The 19,611-nt window shown below is 41.0% G+C and overlaps 1 protein-coding gene across 1 annotated transcript in view; it reads right to left on the minus strand.

The window, feature by feature from the left end:
* CACNA1D (calcium voltage-gated channel subunit alpha1 D) overlaps positions 1–17,899 on the minus strand; it is a 167,911-nt gene extending 150,012 nt beyond the window's left edge. The window contains exons 1-3 of the mRNA XM_062500851.1: positions 17,869–17,899; positions 15,476–15,794; positions 12,976–13,081 (exon numbers count right to left, since the gene is read on the minus strand). Of these exons, the coding sequence (XP_062356835.1) occupies positions 12,976–13,081; positions 15,476–15,794; positions 17,869–17,899 (456 nt within the window). The remainder of the gene's footprint in view (positions 1–12,975; positions 13,082–15,475; positions 15,795–17,868) is intronic.
* Between the last annotated feature and the right edge of the window lie 1,712 nt (positions 17,900–19,611).

Here is a 19,611-nt window from a genome sequence, read left to right on the forward strand (position 1 = left end):
TCATTCCAGTAGAACTTTAATATGCACTATTCATGGCTGCAGCCACAGCAAGGAAAAGCAAGGCAGCATTTGAAGTTTTGAACTCTTCTCTAAAATACAGTCAGAGCTTGATAGGGAACATCCTGAACTGTCTCTGCAAACAGTAAACTCTAGACTTGAAACTCACCAGCTTTATTACTCATGGTTACTCCTCCAAAGTCTTAGAGGAGAAAGGATAGGATGTGCTGTTATACCCTAAAATTTCCTTCTCTTCAGGCACTGCAAGGAGGTTCTAAACTGTGCAGGAATAGCTGATGTTCAAGGTCCCCTGCTCAGAGCTGGCCCTGTGCTGGAGTGTCTGACACTCTGAATGTTGCCTGTCAGCTGGGGAAATGCCTCCTTCAGACAAATGTGAGTCCACATATCTGCCTTTGCCCAAGAAAACAAAGTTTCTCTATTATTAGTGACCTCTCGAATAGCCTAGTGAGCAGCAGGCATCAGCATTCTACTCTGTAATTATACAGACTGTAAGTGTGCACACAATGACTCTGAAGAGACACCCAAATCCTTTAAGTTCATTGACAGCTGATGAGGTTACTTTTCAGTTCATATCACTCAAGATCTAGCTCTCAGAACAACAGATAAGCTTCCCAATATCCATCAAGGTTAAAAAGTATATTATTATGTGAAAACATCAACTTAGGGCCTCCACTACCAGCTTTTTTCCTGTGAAAAATAAGAAAAAGTGGAAGAAGAAGAATTCAGCGGAGAACAGCCTGAGTACCTGGACCTCTGGCACCTTAATTAGTCCTTCACACTTGCCAGAGACTTACTCTGAGATAACTGGCTAATTATAAGACATATATCTCAAACACAAACTCTTCAAAATTCCATATGGGAAACAAGAGTACTTTTCTGTGTTGTGGGATAAAGTGGACACATTCACTTGAATTTAATAGTTCAAAGATTTAAGTAAGACTTCCATGGGTTTACACTTTTTCTTCCTCATTCTGCAAAAATGTGGTTTACACAGCTGTTGAAAAATTTTATAAATCTCTTCTAGAGAACAAATCTTCTTCACATGACAAATATCCATCTCACAAAAAAAAAAAAAAAAAAATCTCTGAACTCCAAAGATCCCAAATCCAAAGACTGAATTACCTACATGCAAACTTTGTTCTTTACTAGAAGTGAAATTTTTGACTAAGAACATTGGAAGCTTTATACTTCTGTAAAAGGAAATTCAGTGCTATTTCATTTGTTTCATGGTTGTGAAATACAACAGTGAGGTATTTCATGGTTTTAGTAGTATTTTACAAAGTCATCTATCAAAGACTATAGCATCACTGGAAGTGTTTAAGGACAGGTTGGATGGGCTCTGAGCAATCCCATCTACTGCAAGGGGCACTGGGACTAGACCATCATTAAGGTCCCTTCCAACCTAAGCCAAGATTGTGATTCTGTCTTTTTATTGCTAAGCGATGAAACGCAGAATTTAAAGTAACATTTCTGAAGACAGACTCTTGCAATTCAAAAACACCTTCAGTGGTACTATTCCCACCAGTTGGACAGCTCCCATTATTTGTGAACACTGAAAACATCACCTTCTCTTTTGCCATGTGCAATTTCTGCTGAATGGGGTGTGGCCTGTCTTGGTTTCATTGGCAGATCACCTGTTCAAGGTATCACTGAACTTCCCAATTCAATACTGAGGAGTGCTTTTGCCACCAATATAACAAATAGAGGCTTAACATTAGCATTTGCAGATACACATAAAATACCGTATGGAAGCTTGCTGTATCTTCTGAGACATCTAACATTAACTCCCCCAAATTTCCTGTCCTACTGCTGTTTACCTAAATGTCACTGCTTTTGCTGCATCACTATGGGAACAGTGGCTGTTCCTTCTGTTCCCATACTGCCACTACCAATCACTTTTTCTTCGCCAAAATTTGCTGCCAAACACTCTATGTACTCAAATTTAAAATATAGCCTCTAACAACAAAATTCTCCAGAAAGCAGTCACCAGAACATCAGCCAAATCATTTCCAGATAAAGTAACTGTTTTAAGAAAACTCCCTTGATATCATTCCACCATCTATACAAACCCTATTTACCATATCTGGATCCTTCACAGCCTCAAACTTACTTTTCCTTTCAACAACCTTTTAAAGAAGAAAGCTATTTTATAGGCAGGAAACTAAAATTCTAAAAATATTAATATTCTGTCCAAGAATACCAAGAAGCTCAGGGCAAACTAAAACACCTAATGTTCATCACCGAACCTCTTGGCTAAAGCCTTACCTATGCTCTCTTATCCTTTCCCTTATGGCACCAAACTGTTTGACTTTCTTAGCCCACATAGTTCAGTGTTCCTTTTAAAGAAAACAACCAGTTCTGTAAGTATGAAAGTTAATAAAGCCTGATCCCTTCAGCCTGCCATTGTTTGAGTTTTGGGATAACAAGTGGCCTGCATGTGGGGGAAAGAGGGAACACAAAGTTCCTCTCCCTGTTCTCAAAAAAATCACATAAAAATAACCTGGAAATGTTTGTTTCTGCTTTATTTGGTTGAAATCAGATGATCTCAGGAGCTGAAGCTAAATCAGCAGGCAATGCATTTTTCATCCACACTGATATATGCTCTCAGCCATGTAGTGCTTAGAGAAAACAGATGTGGGAAGCAGTCAATAGTCTTGACTACAGGAGACAAAGTCCTTTACAGAAGTCACAAGGCTAACCCATGCTGACAGGCCAGGTCTGTGCATGCTCAGTCTACCTGGGCTCAATCTGCATTAACTGTGGGTGTTAAGACTGCAAAGCCTCCAGTGAGTTTCTGAGTTCAGGGTAAGGTCTTCTTATGGCATTAGGAAAGCAGATGGCACAAGTGCCCAGCTTAAGGTGGGCTGGCACCAACAGCCCTGTGACCACACAACCACAGCACTGGCCAGCAAAACAACACGGCCCTTGCCAAAAACATGGTTTAGTGACTTTCACTTAAATGAGACTGTTTCATTATGCTTAAGAATAAAATGTAAAACTTTTTAAGTACCATTCAACTTGGTGCTAGAATGGAGGAAAGCTTTCTGGTCTACACTGTGCCTTGAGAATTAGAGCAGCTGAGGCACTTCAACAGGAACAGAGCCAGTCACAGACTTTGTGTCTGGAGCTATTCATCTCTAGCTTTCAAACTAGGAGTCATCATTTAATACCATGAGACCTGTAGGTACAATTCAGTTAAATATTGTTCCTTTTTAACACTGAGTTTTTCATTTTGTTTTTCTGAAGTCAGTCATGTCAAGAGATTTTGAGACCTTATTTTAATAAGTATACAAGAGGTACATAATTCTGTAGGTTGCTTTCTTTCAGATTTTTCCTTTGCTAAAGCAAGAAATACATTTCAAAATAAGTTACTTGAATTCAGAAGTATTAAGTATCCTTGTGATGAAAATAAGCATATAATCACTTAAATATCATTCCATGATGAGCAACATTTATGCCACACATCACTGGTATGTGTTTTAAAAGATTCTGGATGAACACATGGAAAAAAATAAGTAATGACATCATAATAAGTCCAACAGAGTGAAAACTGCACTAACAAAATGTCTGATAAACATAATACAGCTTTGGGGTATTTGCTACTCAGTTCCTTGGAAGGACTGCATTTGTCTGATTAGCTGAGCTGCAGAAGATGCCATCTTGCTGGAGGCTGCTGCACTCTGCAGCCACTGTCAGCAACCCAGAAAAGTATAATTACCAAACTACTGAACCTTGTTAAACACTTCTCATGCTCATATTCTTACATCGTAAAGAGATTTCCTTTGTGCTGAACAAATGTAAGCAGCTCTGTGGGCTCCTTTGAACCACGGATCTCCCACAGCATTTCACTGAAATGCTGACTGGTAGCTCAGCACAACATACATAAGCTGTCAGGTGTGATTAAATTCAACATATCACCTGGTTTGCATCACATGAGAAAAGGATAACTAAAACAACTGGGCAAATGCACCTTTGGGCTGAACTACTTCCCCTCAAATTAATATTTGATGTATCTAAATTACTGGAAAATTTTCAACAAAAATTAATTCAGAGACTAAATTCTGAGCTTCTGTAGATTCTCTGTCTACTGTGATCCCTTCACCTTTAACCAGTCAAGACAGATCATGGCTTGTATTATGTGATTTATCACATTAACAAATTGCAAGATTCAAGTCCTTAATAACAGCATCACCCAAAGGTAGAATTCTACAAATTGCAAACTGGTAACAGCTCTCTACCCCCTTGAATAATGACCAGTGTGAAAAAATCATAACAGCAACAGAGTTAGACACTGCCCAAACTTCTAACTATGCATCTACACCAAAAATGTACTGGCACAACACCTTTTAATGTTAAAGAAAGGGGGCGGGGGGGGGGGGGGGGGGGTTGGAAATCTTGATTCATAACTAAAATCCATGAAAAATCAATCTGCCTAAAATTTCAAAGTTCAATCAATCCCTAAAAACATTGAAAAGTCAAATTCTGTATCATGGTCAGCTGTGCTGACTTCATTGAAAAATCACTGAATTATGAGCATTCATTTCAAATCTTTATTTAAAGCTTGTTTCAAATGTTGAAGTCAAGAAGCTACATTTCTGAGAAATACCACACTGAATAAAAAAAAAAAACCCACACACTCTAAAAGCCCTTTTCTTCATAAAAATAACCATGAAGAAAATCACAAGCAATTGTAACTACCTAATTGGCTTTACCAAGTGAATTTTATACAAGCAGAAAAACCACTCAGTCTCAATCTCTTCGGAAGCATGCAGCAGGGAGGAAATACAATGATATTCAATTTGCAATTCATTAAATAAAAATGTTATCACAAATGATTACACAATGACCAAAAAAAAAAAAGTTCCATCCTAATTAATAATCTCCCACTATCTCTATCTATCCATTTAACCTTTCTTTGTGGCCCTATTCTTCCAGATGGCCCTGCAAAAGAAAGGTTTTGGTACATGACAGAAGGATAACCAAGTCTGAGTTCTTGCAAAATGAATGGTAAGGCAAATCACACATTCAGTTAACCATGACTGAAAACAGTTTGTCATTAAAGCTCACCAGATTAGAAACTGCATTTCAGTTGATTTAACAGCTACATGAATCTTTGGAAGTACTCGGGGACCAGCTTTCTAAAAGAGCCCAGACCTACTCCAGTTGTGCTCAAATTAAGCAAGCCAGCCTTGACCAGCACTTTCAAAAATCAACTCTGTGGCATTTCAAGACACAGCACTCACACACAAACCATGGTAAAAACAAACAGTTCTCAAAACCTAGAATACATCTAATGTGAACATCTTTTAAAAAGAAAGTAAAAACCCTTACTCTGCATAACCTAGAGTTTTAAAGCAGGGTTTATTAAAAAAATCCAAGTAATATTCATGGCAATCTGTGTAAGGTGTGGCATTAACACATGGCAACATGGAAAGTTTTTCAATTCTATGGTGTTCATGTTTTCAGTAAAACTGTCAGAAATTGCTTTCAGGGTTTCCTCTAGCATAGCAGCTATTGTCAAGGCATAAAACCATAACTAGAATTTTGTTCGATGTACATATTCAATATTGGAGTAAACAAGTAATTCACATGCTTTCTGTAAAGTCAGTAAACTAGTTTTATCACCAGGATTTTTGATGGGTTTTTTTCAGAGTGTTTCAAAATCTACTTTTACTCTATTCCAACAGTTTGCATATAAAGTACAAACTTCTCCCACTTATCTTAAATGCTCAATTCAGATTTCAATTACAGCTATTTTAATACCGAATTTAACTATTTTCCCCACTGACCACTCAACTGATACAGTAACTAACATGATTGTTCTATGTTTTTAAATGAACACGTTTATGTTTATTACAACCAATCTATACTTCAACATTTCACAGGCGTATCTTCATCATGCAGGGAGTAAGGGGGAAAAAAGAGTGGGGAATAACTGCTCTCCACAGCATAAAGGAAAAAACAAACAAACAAACAAAAACAAACAACAAAAACCAAAACACCAGTCTTCTCTACCAGTGCAGCACTATTCTGTTTGGGGAGACTGACTTTAGGCTGTAACAGAAAAAGAACTCATTCTGGTGTGTGCTCTCTCCCCAGGCAATTTGCCAGAAGTGCACTACCAGCAAATCTGTTTAAGGAAGACAAGCCCTTAGTAGGAATCCCCACAGGAGCAAGCTTGCAACTTTGAACATGGAAAGAATATTTCCTTTCAAATGGGAATGATGAAGTACATCTTTTTGTAAGGCCTTTTGGTCTGGACAACTGGGAAGCTCTGTCTTGCATTAAAAAAAAAAAAAAAAAAAAAAAAAAAAAAAGTTTTGTAGTGTCATTAACTGAAACCTGTAACACCACACTGCAAATCCTCACATACCCTTCTACTCCAAACAGACATTTTAGGACCCACAGCACAGATTAAGCTGTACTGGGACACACAAACTAAAGAGAACAAGGACTTGACAGTGTTATTCCCAAACCTCTGCAACTCCAAATGGCCTTTCTACCAGTTAAAAATTGCCAGTCATCCTGGTCATATCTTTCCTTTGGGCATGTTCCTCTTCCTAAATCAGAGTGTGAAATAAAAATTCTGTTTCATTCACGGCTAGAGATGGACTTAATACACATAATTATATCCACCAGAAAAATTCAAGAGCTATGTCATATTACTGGGGTAGTGCAGCACAGACAGTATAGGCTCAGGAACGTACGAATTGTCATCTGCATGGCAGAGGTGTGCATTACAATGTGAAGGAAAAAAATTAATTCTAAATTCAAAATCTGCATTGAAAAAAAGTAATCCATAATAATTAGCTAATGCATATTACTGAAGTTTTGGACTGACAGTAATATTAGACAAAAAATATAATTGAACTAGGAAGATAGGGATGAGTACTAAATTACAATATTTAATAATCCCCTTGCAGAAAAGTCATCTATTAAGAAATTCTTGCAAATGTGCAAAGGTTACTTACTGATCCAGTCTATCTCACCTAATAACCACCAAATAACTTCAATAATAATTTTCAGAAGGATAAGGCATACTGTTCGTGTAGTTAAATAGTCATTTCATGGGTTTTTGAACAAGAACATACATGTCAGGGTATCAATGTGCATGAAAAATAGCAAAAAAAAATTATCAAAATGGTCCCTCAGAGCACTTGCACACAGACAAAAAATACTGACCCAATGTGTGGGGATTTATTTTTTTTTCAAAATTGAACTAATGACTTTCTCACAGGTGCCTCCTATTCACATACAGACACGTAAATAAATTTCACTGATTTAAATCAATGCACGATGTAAAATTCCTGTGATATATCAGAATAAGATCCTGTATTTTTGAATCTCTCAGATGAAACGTAATGATATTTTCTCTTACAACAAATTAATCTGTTATCTTTAATATGGGTAGCTTGGCTAAGTATACACAAGTCATTATAAGGTCTCCACCATGTTTTCCCAGGCAAAGTGAAGTATTTTCAGCAGAGTCTAAATTATCTTGCATCTTTCCTAAAAGGTTTACTTGGGTGACTTCTACACCAGCTAGCAGAGACATTAGGAGAAGGCATTAGCTAAGAATCCAAAGATAGAAAAATATCAGAAACACAGTATCAAGAAGTTATTTAGATTGGAAGATTTTCTAAGTGAGCGGAAAGAGAGCCAGGCCTTAAAGACCCTTGAGCTGAAAAAGTAAACACAGCAAAGACCGTAGATAAACACAGAAATCCTTCTAAGATACAACATCGAACACTTAGCAATTAAACAAAAAATCTTTAGAATTGTTTACTAAATGAGATTAAAATTTAAAGAATTCTACAACAATGTTTTCAGATATGGAGGAAAACTGGGTGCAAGGTAAAAACCTTTTCAATGGATGGATTAATTAGTCATGTGGCCCAGAACTGAATGAGTCATCGAGTTGCTAATGAGATAAGGACAGGAAGCCTGACACCTCTAAGTCAAGAGTTCAACCGGTTCTTCTCCGAGCACTCTCCTGCTGTGCCCTAGATTGAAGGCACAACCCTGGCTATCCTCCTGCTGAAGGGACTCAGAGCCATGTAAAGCTACTTACAGAGGAAATCTTGGCCTGAAAGTAGGACACAAACATTACCTTCCTGTAGCAGTGTCCCCCACCATGGCTCTCCCAGTCCCTTTATCCCAGCAGCCTGGGATAAAGAAGAGGCATCCAGGACCATCAGCACCTGCCCTGCCAGCACAGGCTGGAGAGAAAATGCTGAGCACAGAGCCCCACTGAGGGTTCCCCACAGACAGTGGTACTCAGACAAGGCTCAAGAATCCTGTTATCAAGAGCACAGAGACTTCAGTGCACAAAGGGCCCTTAATATCAATTAGAGGCAAACTCTTTACTCATGGGACTTTGTAAATTTGCTGTAGTTTATACAGCTGGGTCTCCTGTCCCCTGAATCTGCTGTCAATCTCTTCTCAAGTCGAACAGCATCACCACACAAACCTTGGGGGTCCGGTCACAGGAGATGCAGCACAAAGAAAGAATCAACTCAAACTCCAGGGGTGTCATTTTCAGCAACTCTGGATAGATGGATGCCTTCTTAGAGTTCATCTTTACTTATCGAAAAGAAGGAATGAAAAATAATAACCAGAAATGTCTTGTCCACAGCCAGAATCCAGACTTGTGTTGTGCTGGTCTGCCAGCACATGATAAAGAAAGAAGCCCAGTGCAAGTCAGGGCAATAGGAAAGGCAGCAGGAGGCAAAGCACAGAACAGAATATGGGACACCAGGATGATACCAGAAACGCAGGTGGGAGAAGGAGATAGAGAAAAGCAGGCTGTACAAGAGGAAAAACAGAAGAGAAAACAGAGGGAAGCCAGAATGTAGAGGCAAAAGATAAGAAATAAATGAGTGGGAAGTTAAAGACAAAAGACATGAAGGGAAATAACATACCACAGGCAAGGAAAAAAAAGAAGACAGAAACAGAAATAAGATATGTATACAAGAAGCCCTTTCTGCTAGAAATTGCTTCTTATCAAGCTCAGACAAGAAACACTTCCAAAGAGAAGAGCTCAATCAAGCATGGAAAGTTCGGATCACCTGAAACTCCTGAAGGCAGATGAAAGAAACTACCTTCAAATATGAAGCATGATTTCATCCCAAAGCACATTGCCCCTACTCTGCTCTAACAAAAGACTTCTCAGTTCAATGATAGTTTCACCCATCTACTTGGAGAAGAACAGGACCCGCTTCTGTCAGTACATTCAATAATTAGGGACTAATTATTAATGAAGTAGAATTCAGGCTTAAGTTCATCAGTCCATACTGCAGTCCATGCAAGACACAGCCATGAGAGAACTACTCCAGTCAAAACACAGAAAAAATACTCCCTCCTCCTGCTTCTCCCTGCACACATCAAAGACACATCAAGGTGTTTTAGACAAAGGATTACATAAAATTTCCCAGAGAATACAGGACTGTAACACTTGGCAAGTGGTCAAGCACAGCCCAGTCTGAATTTGATTCTGCATTTCTGCTTTGTTTGAATGCATTGTTCTGTATCACTTGCTACTAACACCTCTTTCCTGACAGAGAATAAGCACAACCATTAATCCATTGAGCAAGGAGGTAGCTGTAGTGCACCCTTGATCCCAGAGACAGGCAAAGAAACAAAGCACAAACCAAAACTTGCGCATTCAGAACACAAAAAGACATACCAAAAAAACCTAATGAGACTCCTATTCCTACAACATCACGGCTTATTATTACCATCTGCTTAATTCAGAAAAAACCTTTTCTTGCTTCCCTAAATTATCATAAACACCACATAGCATGCTGCTGGCTCTGTTACAAAAACATTGGTGATCTCAACTTGCAAATCAAAGACAAATGACCGACAGAGAAACAGACACTTGAACCATCCTTGCACTATCAGGTTTCTATAAACAGTCTACTACTCCAAAAGGAAGGGTTTGGAACCCTCTCACAGACCTTTATGTTAAGATAAAGCCATAGGATTAAAGATAGACTTATTTCCAAGAATAAATGATACCCAAGATATGGTCTATTTTTAAAAAATACCTAAGTACGCATACATTTGGTTTACTATTTCTCTTAAGACACATACACCTGTTTCTTAAAATGTTTGTTATATATTTGGTTATAAAATTTATTTTGCCATTACTACTGCAACATATAACTGACTTTACATTGGTTAGGCACCACATGTGGAAGCATTAATAAGAAAGGGAGAACAGGGCTCACAATCAGAGTCTGGGTGGTAGATACAGGGTCAGTATTTCACTGGCTCAGCCACAGGAAAAGACAGACTCAGAAACCCTCTCAGGTTTCTTTTACAAGTCTTGGAAACTCCATTATGCAGACCCTGCCTTCTAACCTCCCACCACAGAGAACAGTGGATACCTGCTCTGCACATACATCCTTGCACTGGGGTTGCAGCTGCAAACTTTCCAAGTCATAAAGGATGAATACTTGGACTGCTCAAATTCTCACATATGTACCTTTTCATGAGCCCAACCAAAAATGGAAAAGTTTACATTTCTAGTTCCCATTTACCAGTGTTCCACTGGTTTTTGCTCTCATATCATTGCTTTCTCACTCTGAGGCTGATTACAAATGGTCTATTTTGTATTCAGAGAAAAATCCCACATGTATAAATACTTCATTTTTCTGTTTACAAATTTAAAAAAAAAGCCAGTTCAGCTAGCTGATGGAAAGCAATTAATCTACTCAATTCAGTGTAGCAACATTGAGAGAACCAAGTTAGATATAATATCCATATGCAAACCAAAATTTGTGAAGCTGAACTTGAATTAAAGCCAGAGTGGGGCAGTCTCCTAGCAAGACCAGAGTGCAGGGCTCAGGTCAGGCATCCACGTCTGCATGCAGGGAGCCAAAACCCTGCCAAAACCTCTAAGGTTCAATGATGGTTAAGATACAGTCTGTTCACAAACCAGACAAAAGATCTGAACATTATTAATAATCCCTGCTCCCACTGTAAGACAGTCCTCTCTCCAACACTTGTTGACACAAGCACTTCAAGCAGCAGGAAACACAGGATCCAGCAGGTTCCCCAGCAAGCCTCAAGGTTTCTACCTCAGCTTTTCTGCTATATTCCCTCATAGTGCACTTAAATCCACACAAACCAAGGAAAATTGTCAGTGAAATACCAGAGGAGAGACACAAACCCAGACCACTGGTTAACATACTTCGTGATAGAGAACCTCAGTCATAGGAAAGGCCAATGCTGCTTATTCCAGAACTATTTCTTTTATTAGACTGAACACACAGCATCTGTCTGCATGCTCCCTTATTGAGTTTAAATCTGTCCCAGCAGCTCAAAGTACACTGCCAGCACAAATTCTGTTCCTTGAGCAAACTTAGTGGAATGACTCGACTTCAGGATAAACAGGATGCAAATTTAAATGTGAACTTGAGATCATTTAAATGGCCAAGAAAACTTTTTATACAAATAATTGGAGGGGTTCTAGAACCCTTCTACTTAAAATAGATAAGGATTAAGAATCTCTCACATTAAGGAGGGAAAAAAAGACAAAATATTATTGCTTAGACTAGCCTGGCCACATTAGATGAAAAAAGAAAAATCATCAGGGATGAAAATGCCCATGGTCTTTCTAAATACGAGCATGTTGTAGAATTGAAATTGGGTCAGACCAGACAACAAGCTACCAAAACTAATGTTAGAAAACATTTTTCAAAATGATTAGCCTCTGACACAAGTGACTACTTGACCCTTTTCATGTAATGTTTTCTGAAATCAGTTATTAGCAGATCTCAGAGTGGATTGACAGATATGAAGATTTGTGCCCTGAACATCACAGGGGAAAAAAAAAGAAAGTCTGTTGTTTGGCTGGATACACAGCTGCATAACTCTTTCTTTACACTGACCTGAGTTATTCTGCCTTTCATTAGCAATTTCTATTGTCCATATTTACTTAATCACAATTTAAAAAATTTAAAATGGGTCATCTGCACAAAATAATTACATTTAAAGAAATAAACCAATACACACCATAAATTATAAAAACATGCTTATAAAATAGAAGACCTCATATCAACCCTAATTTTCCAGGTAAATGAATCCAAAATTACCTACTTCTTGGTACCCAATTCTTTATTCCATGAACTTTCTTTCCCACCCAAAGAGTCACATGCAGATTATGAGTGCACAAGACCACTCAACTCCACTATTTCAAGACAGAGTTTAATATAAACAACAAAATCATGGCAATGTAATTCAATATTACCCTTGAGTAATAGCTTTTGTAAGTTTTTACAGAATTAAAAACAATTAGTTTCCATTTTACCTATTCAAGCACAACCCTAGTATACTATTTTCAACCAAAGAAATACATCTCTACACACCACTTACTCCAATACCATCCCTTTTTTGAAGGGATTTATACCAGTAGCGACTACTTTGAAAATTCACATTGATGTTCCTATCATTTTAAAATATATTAAAGCAAAAATTCTCACCATCCTCTCATTAAAAATTAAAATACCCAGTAAAATAAACAGCCAAAGAACACCATTAAAAACTGCAAACAGAACAGACAAGTACACTAGAAAAAGCAGTAAACCTTCAAGTCTGAAAGAAGTGTCAGGAACAGTAACAGACAGTAAATATTTGTAATCAATATAAGCAATAGAAACACAAATTAAAAATTTTATACCACGAAAACATATGATCAGAGCACAATATTAATGCACATTTCTCTCCAAAGAATTTTACTGATTAAAAACCTCATTTTCAACACATGACAAAGTAACACTTAATACTGGGGGAAAAAAAAGACCACAAAGTAATTCCATATACACTTTATATCACTATATACCAATTTCTTTCACTGAAATTACCTGCATTTAGTGCAGTCTCAAATACTGGCAGTTAATCACGTTAAAAGCATAGCAAATAAACATGAAATAAGAATACCAGAGTACTTACCAAATTATGATTAGTTGAATTAGAATCATCTTCTGGGAATGGGATGTAAACAGCTAAGGCCACACAATTGGCAAAAATAGACAGTAGTATAAATATGTCAAATGGTCTGGAAAATCTTGTTAAGGAACTCATAACTTATGAGTATGTACAGACTTAAGTCTAGTCCTCCTTTCAGCTTCAGCAATGGTAAAACAAGTCTTTTCTTTAAGGCAATATTTTGACTGGTAACTCTGACAAACACCCCATCACCTTTAGTTAAAGCACTATATATACCATATTATTTTCCATCACAATGATCCTTCAAAGTCCTCTTCCTTTTGAAAAGAATGAAAACTATTACTCATGCTGTCACAGAGCACTTTAAATTAAATTCCAATGATGATATAATTATCTGCTCTTAAATCAACACGCAGGTCATCATAATGGGCAAGGAATAGTTACAGAACTGTTCTATCTTCATATGCAGGTCTCATTAATATACATTTGTCCAAAGTAGGAAAATCATTTGAACTATAGTTCATAGTAGGATAAGAGAAAGATTCCCAGAAAACCACAACTATTCTCTTATAGGAGAGCTAGAAAGCTGTACAATTGACACAGGAAAATTCTGAGCCACTCCATATATGACAGTTGTATTCCTGAATCCTGGCTTTGGCCAGGACAGATGAAATTTTAGGCTACAGACTTCCACACTGACAAGAGATGGACTGCAGCTCTGCTTTCTATACTAGAGCTGGGCAACGGCAGTGGGAACCTGGAGATACCTCCTGTCATCCAGAAAAAAAAAAAAAAAATCTTCCTTTTCTTAAAATTCATGTATATGAAGCCCATCCCTCAGTTTGTCATTTATTTCCCTTTCCCACAAGGTATTTTACCATTCTCAGAGACCAGAAACATGGAGGTACTGAGATGAACATATCTGTAGAAGTTTGGAAAATAAGTACTTTGGATCTCAGCTATGATTTCTGGCATCCTTTGTTGCTTTAGATGCACAACTTCTGGATTTATTTCCATAAGAGTCCCATAAAAGACTGGGGTAAGAGTACAAAACACATTTAAAAGCATATTTTTGCCAGTTTAAAAAGTTCCCGGGGAGGAGGGGGGAAGTCCTACAAAGCCCACATGTCCTATAAGATGTGTTAAATTTGGTTTGCTGGCCTATAAAAAAAGTTTGTCACCTTGAGGGTCACGTTCATGTCTACAAAGCAGATCAATATCAACAGCTGCTACATTGTGCACAAAAGAAAGTTAGAACATTTTCCAGAGTGGAGCGAGCAGTTGATATCATCACAAAACTGACAACCTTGTTTTATGATGTGGTCTTGCTGGGACAAATTCTCGCTGAGTTATTCCAGTCCAGATCCATAGTAATTTCATTTACCTGACCTTAGCCAAGGAGAGGCCAATTTACTGAAATTAGTTGGACTTGTACCAGTTTAAATGAAAGAATGAAGAATGATGAAATGAAAGAAGAAGCCATTTCACTATCTTCAATTTGCAATTGAACTTTGTACAAAGAACTGAGAAACACCAACCCTATAAATGAGTAACAGCACTTATTGCCAGGTTGGCTGTTCTGTTTATAGTAACAAATTGAGTTTTACTTCAGTAATCTACTGTCTTGAACAGCTGTTTCCCATTACAGGGATGTTGCCATGGCTATTAGGCTAACAAATTTCTCCTTGTACCTCAGCAAAACTATTTTCTATTTCAAACCTTTTATTGCTAATTAAATAATATACCAAACCAACATGCTATCCATTCTGTCAGAGGAATGCACATATTTCTACATCACAACCAGTGAACTAAAGGAAAAGCCATCCTTCCCATCATGAACACAAGGCAGCATCTCTCATCTCACATCTAGATGTACATGCTTCCAAATATTTTTGGTGGTAGACCTAAGTTGCACAAGCTCAGAAGATTATTATATTTCAGACATTTATGAGTACTTAGAACATTTCCTTGACTTAAGTATAAATCTTCCCTAGTTTTAGTACTGGGAAAAATAGTCTTCTTAAAAAGATTTCTGCATCTAATTCACTTGCCCTAAAGGCAACACCCCAAATTCCAATACGGAAGATTCAGGGTTTACATCTTTGGCCATCTCCCTAACACTGGAGGGTTAAATACATTCCCATCCATTCTTCCTTATTTGGAAAGGCAAATAATGCAATGCAGAGATTTGCTGGAATATAATGTTAGCTTGAAAATACTCCCCCAGCTTCTCCCAGAAAAAGAGGAACAGCTATGAACTCTCCTCTGACTTTGAGCTACCTACTTCAGTAAATGATATTCTGTGTCAATATGACACAAGAAACTATCTTTAACAGCAACTGAAGCCAAATTAACTCCCATTGACATTAATGACAGTTTTCCACAAGTACAAGTGATGTAACATCTAAATTGTGACGCTCCAAGAGATTCTGTCATACAGTCCCCTTTATACAATCAGAAAATGTAAGAAAAACGCTTAAAAGCCAACTCCGACAAAGGATACTTCCATTCTACTAGACTAATGCAGGCTCTTCGTATTGGATTGTTGAGGGATAAACAGAAAAGGGCACGGGGTGGCCGACTATTGGACGTATTACCCTGTTTTTTGCTCTTGGCATATTGCTGGCGTTTTCTTTGGGACAGAGATCCTACAGGCTGGGCTGTGGTGGTACTCATGTTTTGGGCAGCCTTTGCTTGTCTAGCAGCATCGATTGCAGCTTGCCAAGAGAGAACAGTTTGCTTGGATGGTGCTGAACTGTTTGACTGAATAGCTGGTCCGTCACCAGGGAGAGGAATCCTGGTGCTACTTGCATAGTTCACCTCTGTAGGACAAAAGAAAAAAGTACTCAGTTATAATTGTTTTCCACTAAAACAGGTCTAATCCAAAAAGATTGTTTTAAGACCTCCTGGCAGTGTGATGTTGCCATTACATATACAAATATATATGCATATGCTTGTACTATGGCATCTGCAATTGAATGGGAGAAAATATGCACAGGAATCACGTTTACAACTTCAAGATAGATCTAAGTATTGAGACACAAACACTTCTCATTTTGATTCTTCCACTTACAACGTCTTTTTCTAACTGGATGGAAGCCTTTCTGTCCTCAAGTTTATTCAGTTAAAACATGTCTACCCCTTAAGATCAAGTTTGTTGTAGCACCTTAGCATTTACTACTCTCTCTCTATTGGTCAAGAGAATAGTTGTTTACAATTCTTACATATTGTTCAATTAAGAATAAGCAGCAATGTAGAGAGGTAAGTCCTGCAAGCAAGTTAAATCTTGCCCCGCTTTGCATTCTCAAAGAAAAACGCGTGGATGCCTCCCACAAGAGCAGATGCAATACTGTCTGCAATAAACATGTTCACAAAGCTCTGCTGTCTTCTGCACTAGGAATCACAACCATGAACCCATTGTAAAAGGATAAGCTTTGGTTCTGTAAAAGGATGGTATTTGGGTTTGCTCCTTAAGAGAATTTAAAAAACAAACTGCGCCTTCCAAATAATAATTGAGTGCTCTTTATGCAGATGACAGCAAAGAGGCAAAACACCACCTCCTCTCAAGGATCCTTCCTCGCGAGCTCTCTGACTAGCGCAACAGTCTACTCCTACATGCACCTGTAGGAAGGAGAGGCTCCTGAGTGCGATTCAAAACTTGATGCCTGGGTGGGGAAAAAAAATGGAGGAGCGGCACGATATACGTGCTGGGAATTCGGGCTAGCAAGAGAGATAACTGTGAAACCGATCTACCCAGGCAGGGGAGGAAAAACATCGCTCCCCGTCAAGCAGCGGAGAGGCAGGGAAAGCACAGCCCCCCGGCTCCAGACGGGAGGCACGGACCGCGGGAGCGCCGCGAACGCGCGGGGACGAGGCCGGAGCCGGAGCCGGTCCCTGCTCCGGGGGGGAGGGAGCCCTAAGATGGCTCCCCGGGATGGCGGCGGGGAGTGGGGGGGTCACGGCGGGGCCCCCACGGAGCCGCCGCGGGGAGCGGCCCCGGCTCGGCGAGCGCTGGCCAGCGGCGGCGCATCAACAGCTGGGTGACACGGGGGGCAGAGCCGCCGCAGGGGCAAAGGTGGCACTGCTACCTCCAACATTTTCCCAAAGCATCCCTGCTCCCCCTGCCGCCCCCTCTTTTTTTTTTTTTTTTTCCTCCCCCACATTTAAATGCAACGGCACAGCCATCTCTTCCGCCTGCCCTTCGGGATGTCATGAAACGTGGCTCGGCGCAAATAAACCACCCACCTACCCATCTACCTATATAGCCATAGTCTTTTAAATAGATCCCTGAAAGGGAAACAAAGCCCGGGTGACTGCGTTCCTCGGGGGCAACACTAACTTGCTGCTGATTGAGGAGGGAGGAATTATTTATAAACAACAGCGGGGGCTGTGGCAGCGCCGGAGCCCGTCGGCGGAGCGGATTAACGCCGCGGAGCCCCGCGTCTCGCCCCCGTGCGCACCGCCGGGCAGGGGCCGAGAGCATCGCTCCCCGCCGCCCTGCCCTCGGCCCCGCCGCGGGGCAGCCGCAGCTCCGGGCAGGTTCAGCCCCAGTCACACACGGACGAGGCAAACGCAGCCCCAGCCGCGTCCTCCCGCAGCTGATATTAATGGCCCCAGGACAAGGGACAGACGCGCATAAATCCACTCGCACGTTGGTCACACGACGAAGGCAGCACCTTGTCCCGCCTTCGTATCATCCCTTGCCCTTCCCGGTCCCCCTTCGAACACAGCCGCCCGTTCCCTTCCCACCGCAAACCGACCCCATCCTCAACCCCTTCTCTAATCCCACCCCCCCCCAATCCCCGACTCCCAAATCCCTCATAAATCCTCCCCCGCGCCCTCCCTCCCCTCAGCCCCAAGCACGCCGCTGCCCTTGGTGGGCGCCCCGGCTCTTACCTTCAGGGTGCTGCTCGGGCTGCTGGTGCATTTTTCTCACTTTCTCCAGTGTGTGAGAGGAAAATGAAAAAAACAAAAAAGGGCAGAGACGCCCCCCAACCCCCCCCCCCGAGCCAGGTGCGCGCTGCCCGTGCGCTACCCGCTACCCGACCCCCATGGTAGTGACTAGAGACGTGCGAGGGGCTGCCGCTGCTCCTCCTCCTGCCGCCGCTGCTGCTGCTTCGCCGCTGCCAAATCCCTCAGAGTTTGGGCCAACATGACACTCACATCCGGGTGACACGGGATCTCTCCATCCCTAGCAACCCGGCTGCTGCTGCCGCCGCCGGCTCCTCGGTCCCCTCCTGCCGCTGCCGCCTGCTCCTCGGTCCCCCTCCTCCCTTCGCCGCCTGCTCCGCCTCGGCCCCCTCCTCCCGCTGCCGCCGCCCGCCCGCTCGCAGTCCCCCTCCTCCCGCCGCGGGCTTTAACTCCCTCGCTGCTGCTGCTGCCGCCACCTGCTGCTGCCGCGGCCGGGCGGGGGCGCGGGGTCGCTCCGCTCGCCCGGAGCTCCGGCGCGGCGAACGGACCCGCACCTGGTCCCGCCCGAGCCCCCGCCTGTCCCCAGCCCCCTGCCCAGGGCAGGGACGGGGCCACCGGCCTCGGCGTCAGCGGCTTTAGCGTCCGCCTCTCCCCGCGCTCCGGACACCGCGTCCCCGGCTCAAGGCTCCCGGCCGCTCCGTCCCTGCCCGCACCCTCTGCATTCACCTCCAGGAAAACTCCCGAGTTTTTACCAACCCCGACCTCTCCGCTGACCTGTTGAAATGCCGTCATTCTGACTTCAAGCTAATACTGGGATCTTTAAAGTTTACCCAAATAACTAAATAGGCTTTGAAAAATAGAATAATTTTGGCGGTACCTTTCACTGCAGAGCCCTCAAATATTCATTTAGGTTTTGTCTTGTTGGTGGTGAAGCTACCCCACAAGTGCCGTGTACTGATACACGTGGCTGGAGGGATCGTCAGCTGTTACCACAAAGGAGAAAACTCGGGACAGCCACCTTCCCTTACGGCAAGGCAGTGTTTCAATCGCTACAAAAAGCGATTAATCAAGTCAGGTGAGAATTATAGACATAAATTTCAATTTGAAACAGAACGGATGCTTCAGAATTACAGTTTGTTTTCTGTACAATGAAGGTTTATCCATATTATTTAAGAGTATTTCACTGTTTCCTTTGAACAAGCCACAGTCAAACTCAGTGGGTGTGAATCCTTATCTTTGACAAAAAGTGGTATCTTGTTAAGAAAAATCTTTTCATTAAACTATTTCTACTACACCTTTCCTCTGCCACTTTCCCTATTCACACATCTACCCGCTCTTTCATCCATTCTTCATCCACAACGTTCTCTACCTAATTAACAATAAATAACATCTACAGACAGTAATTAGAAGAACAGCAATAAAGCCCTAATACTCCTGATATTCTCAAGGGAATCCAGTGAAGAACGCCCAGCCAGCAGTTGTATAAAAACCTCTCCATTAGGTAGAGCCTACCCCTTTTGGTTTTACCTTTGTTAATTAAAGAAATAAAATTTAAAAAAAAAATTAAAAAAAAAATTTAAAAAAAAAAATCAGTAACGCTGATTTAGAGAGCAGCCTTCTACAGAGTCTTCTTGACCTTGGGTTCAGAGCTTCCTCTTTTCTAATTTTCTGACCTGACTGGCTCAGCTGTTGCAGGTTTGGTTGATTTGGGAAGGCACCACACCCTCT

Source organism: Cinclus cinclus, chromosome 12, assembly GCF_963662255.1.
Source record: "Cinclus cinclus chromosome 12, bCinCin1.1, whole genome shotgun sequence".
In the NCBI taxonomy this organism is placed as follows: Eukaryota; Metazoa; Chordata; class Aves; order Passeriformes; family Cinclidae; genus Cinclus; species Cinclus cinclus.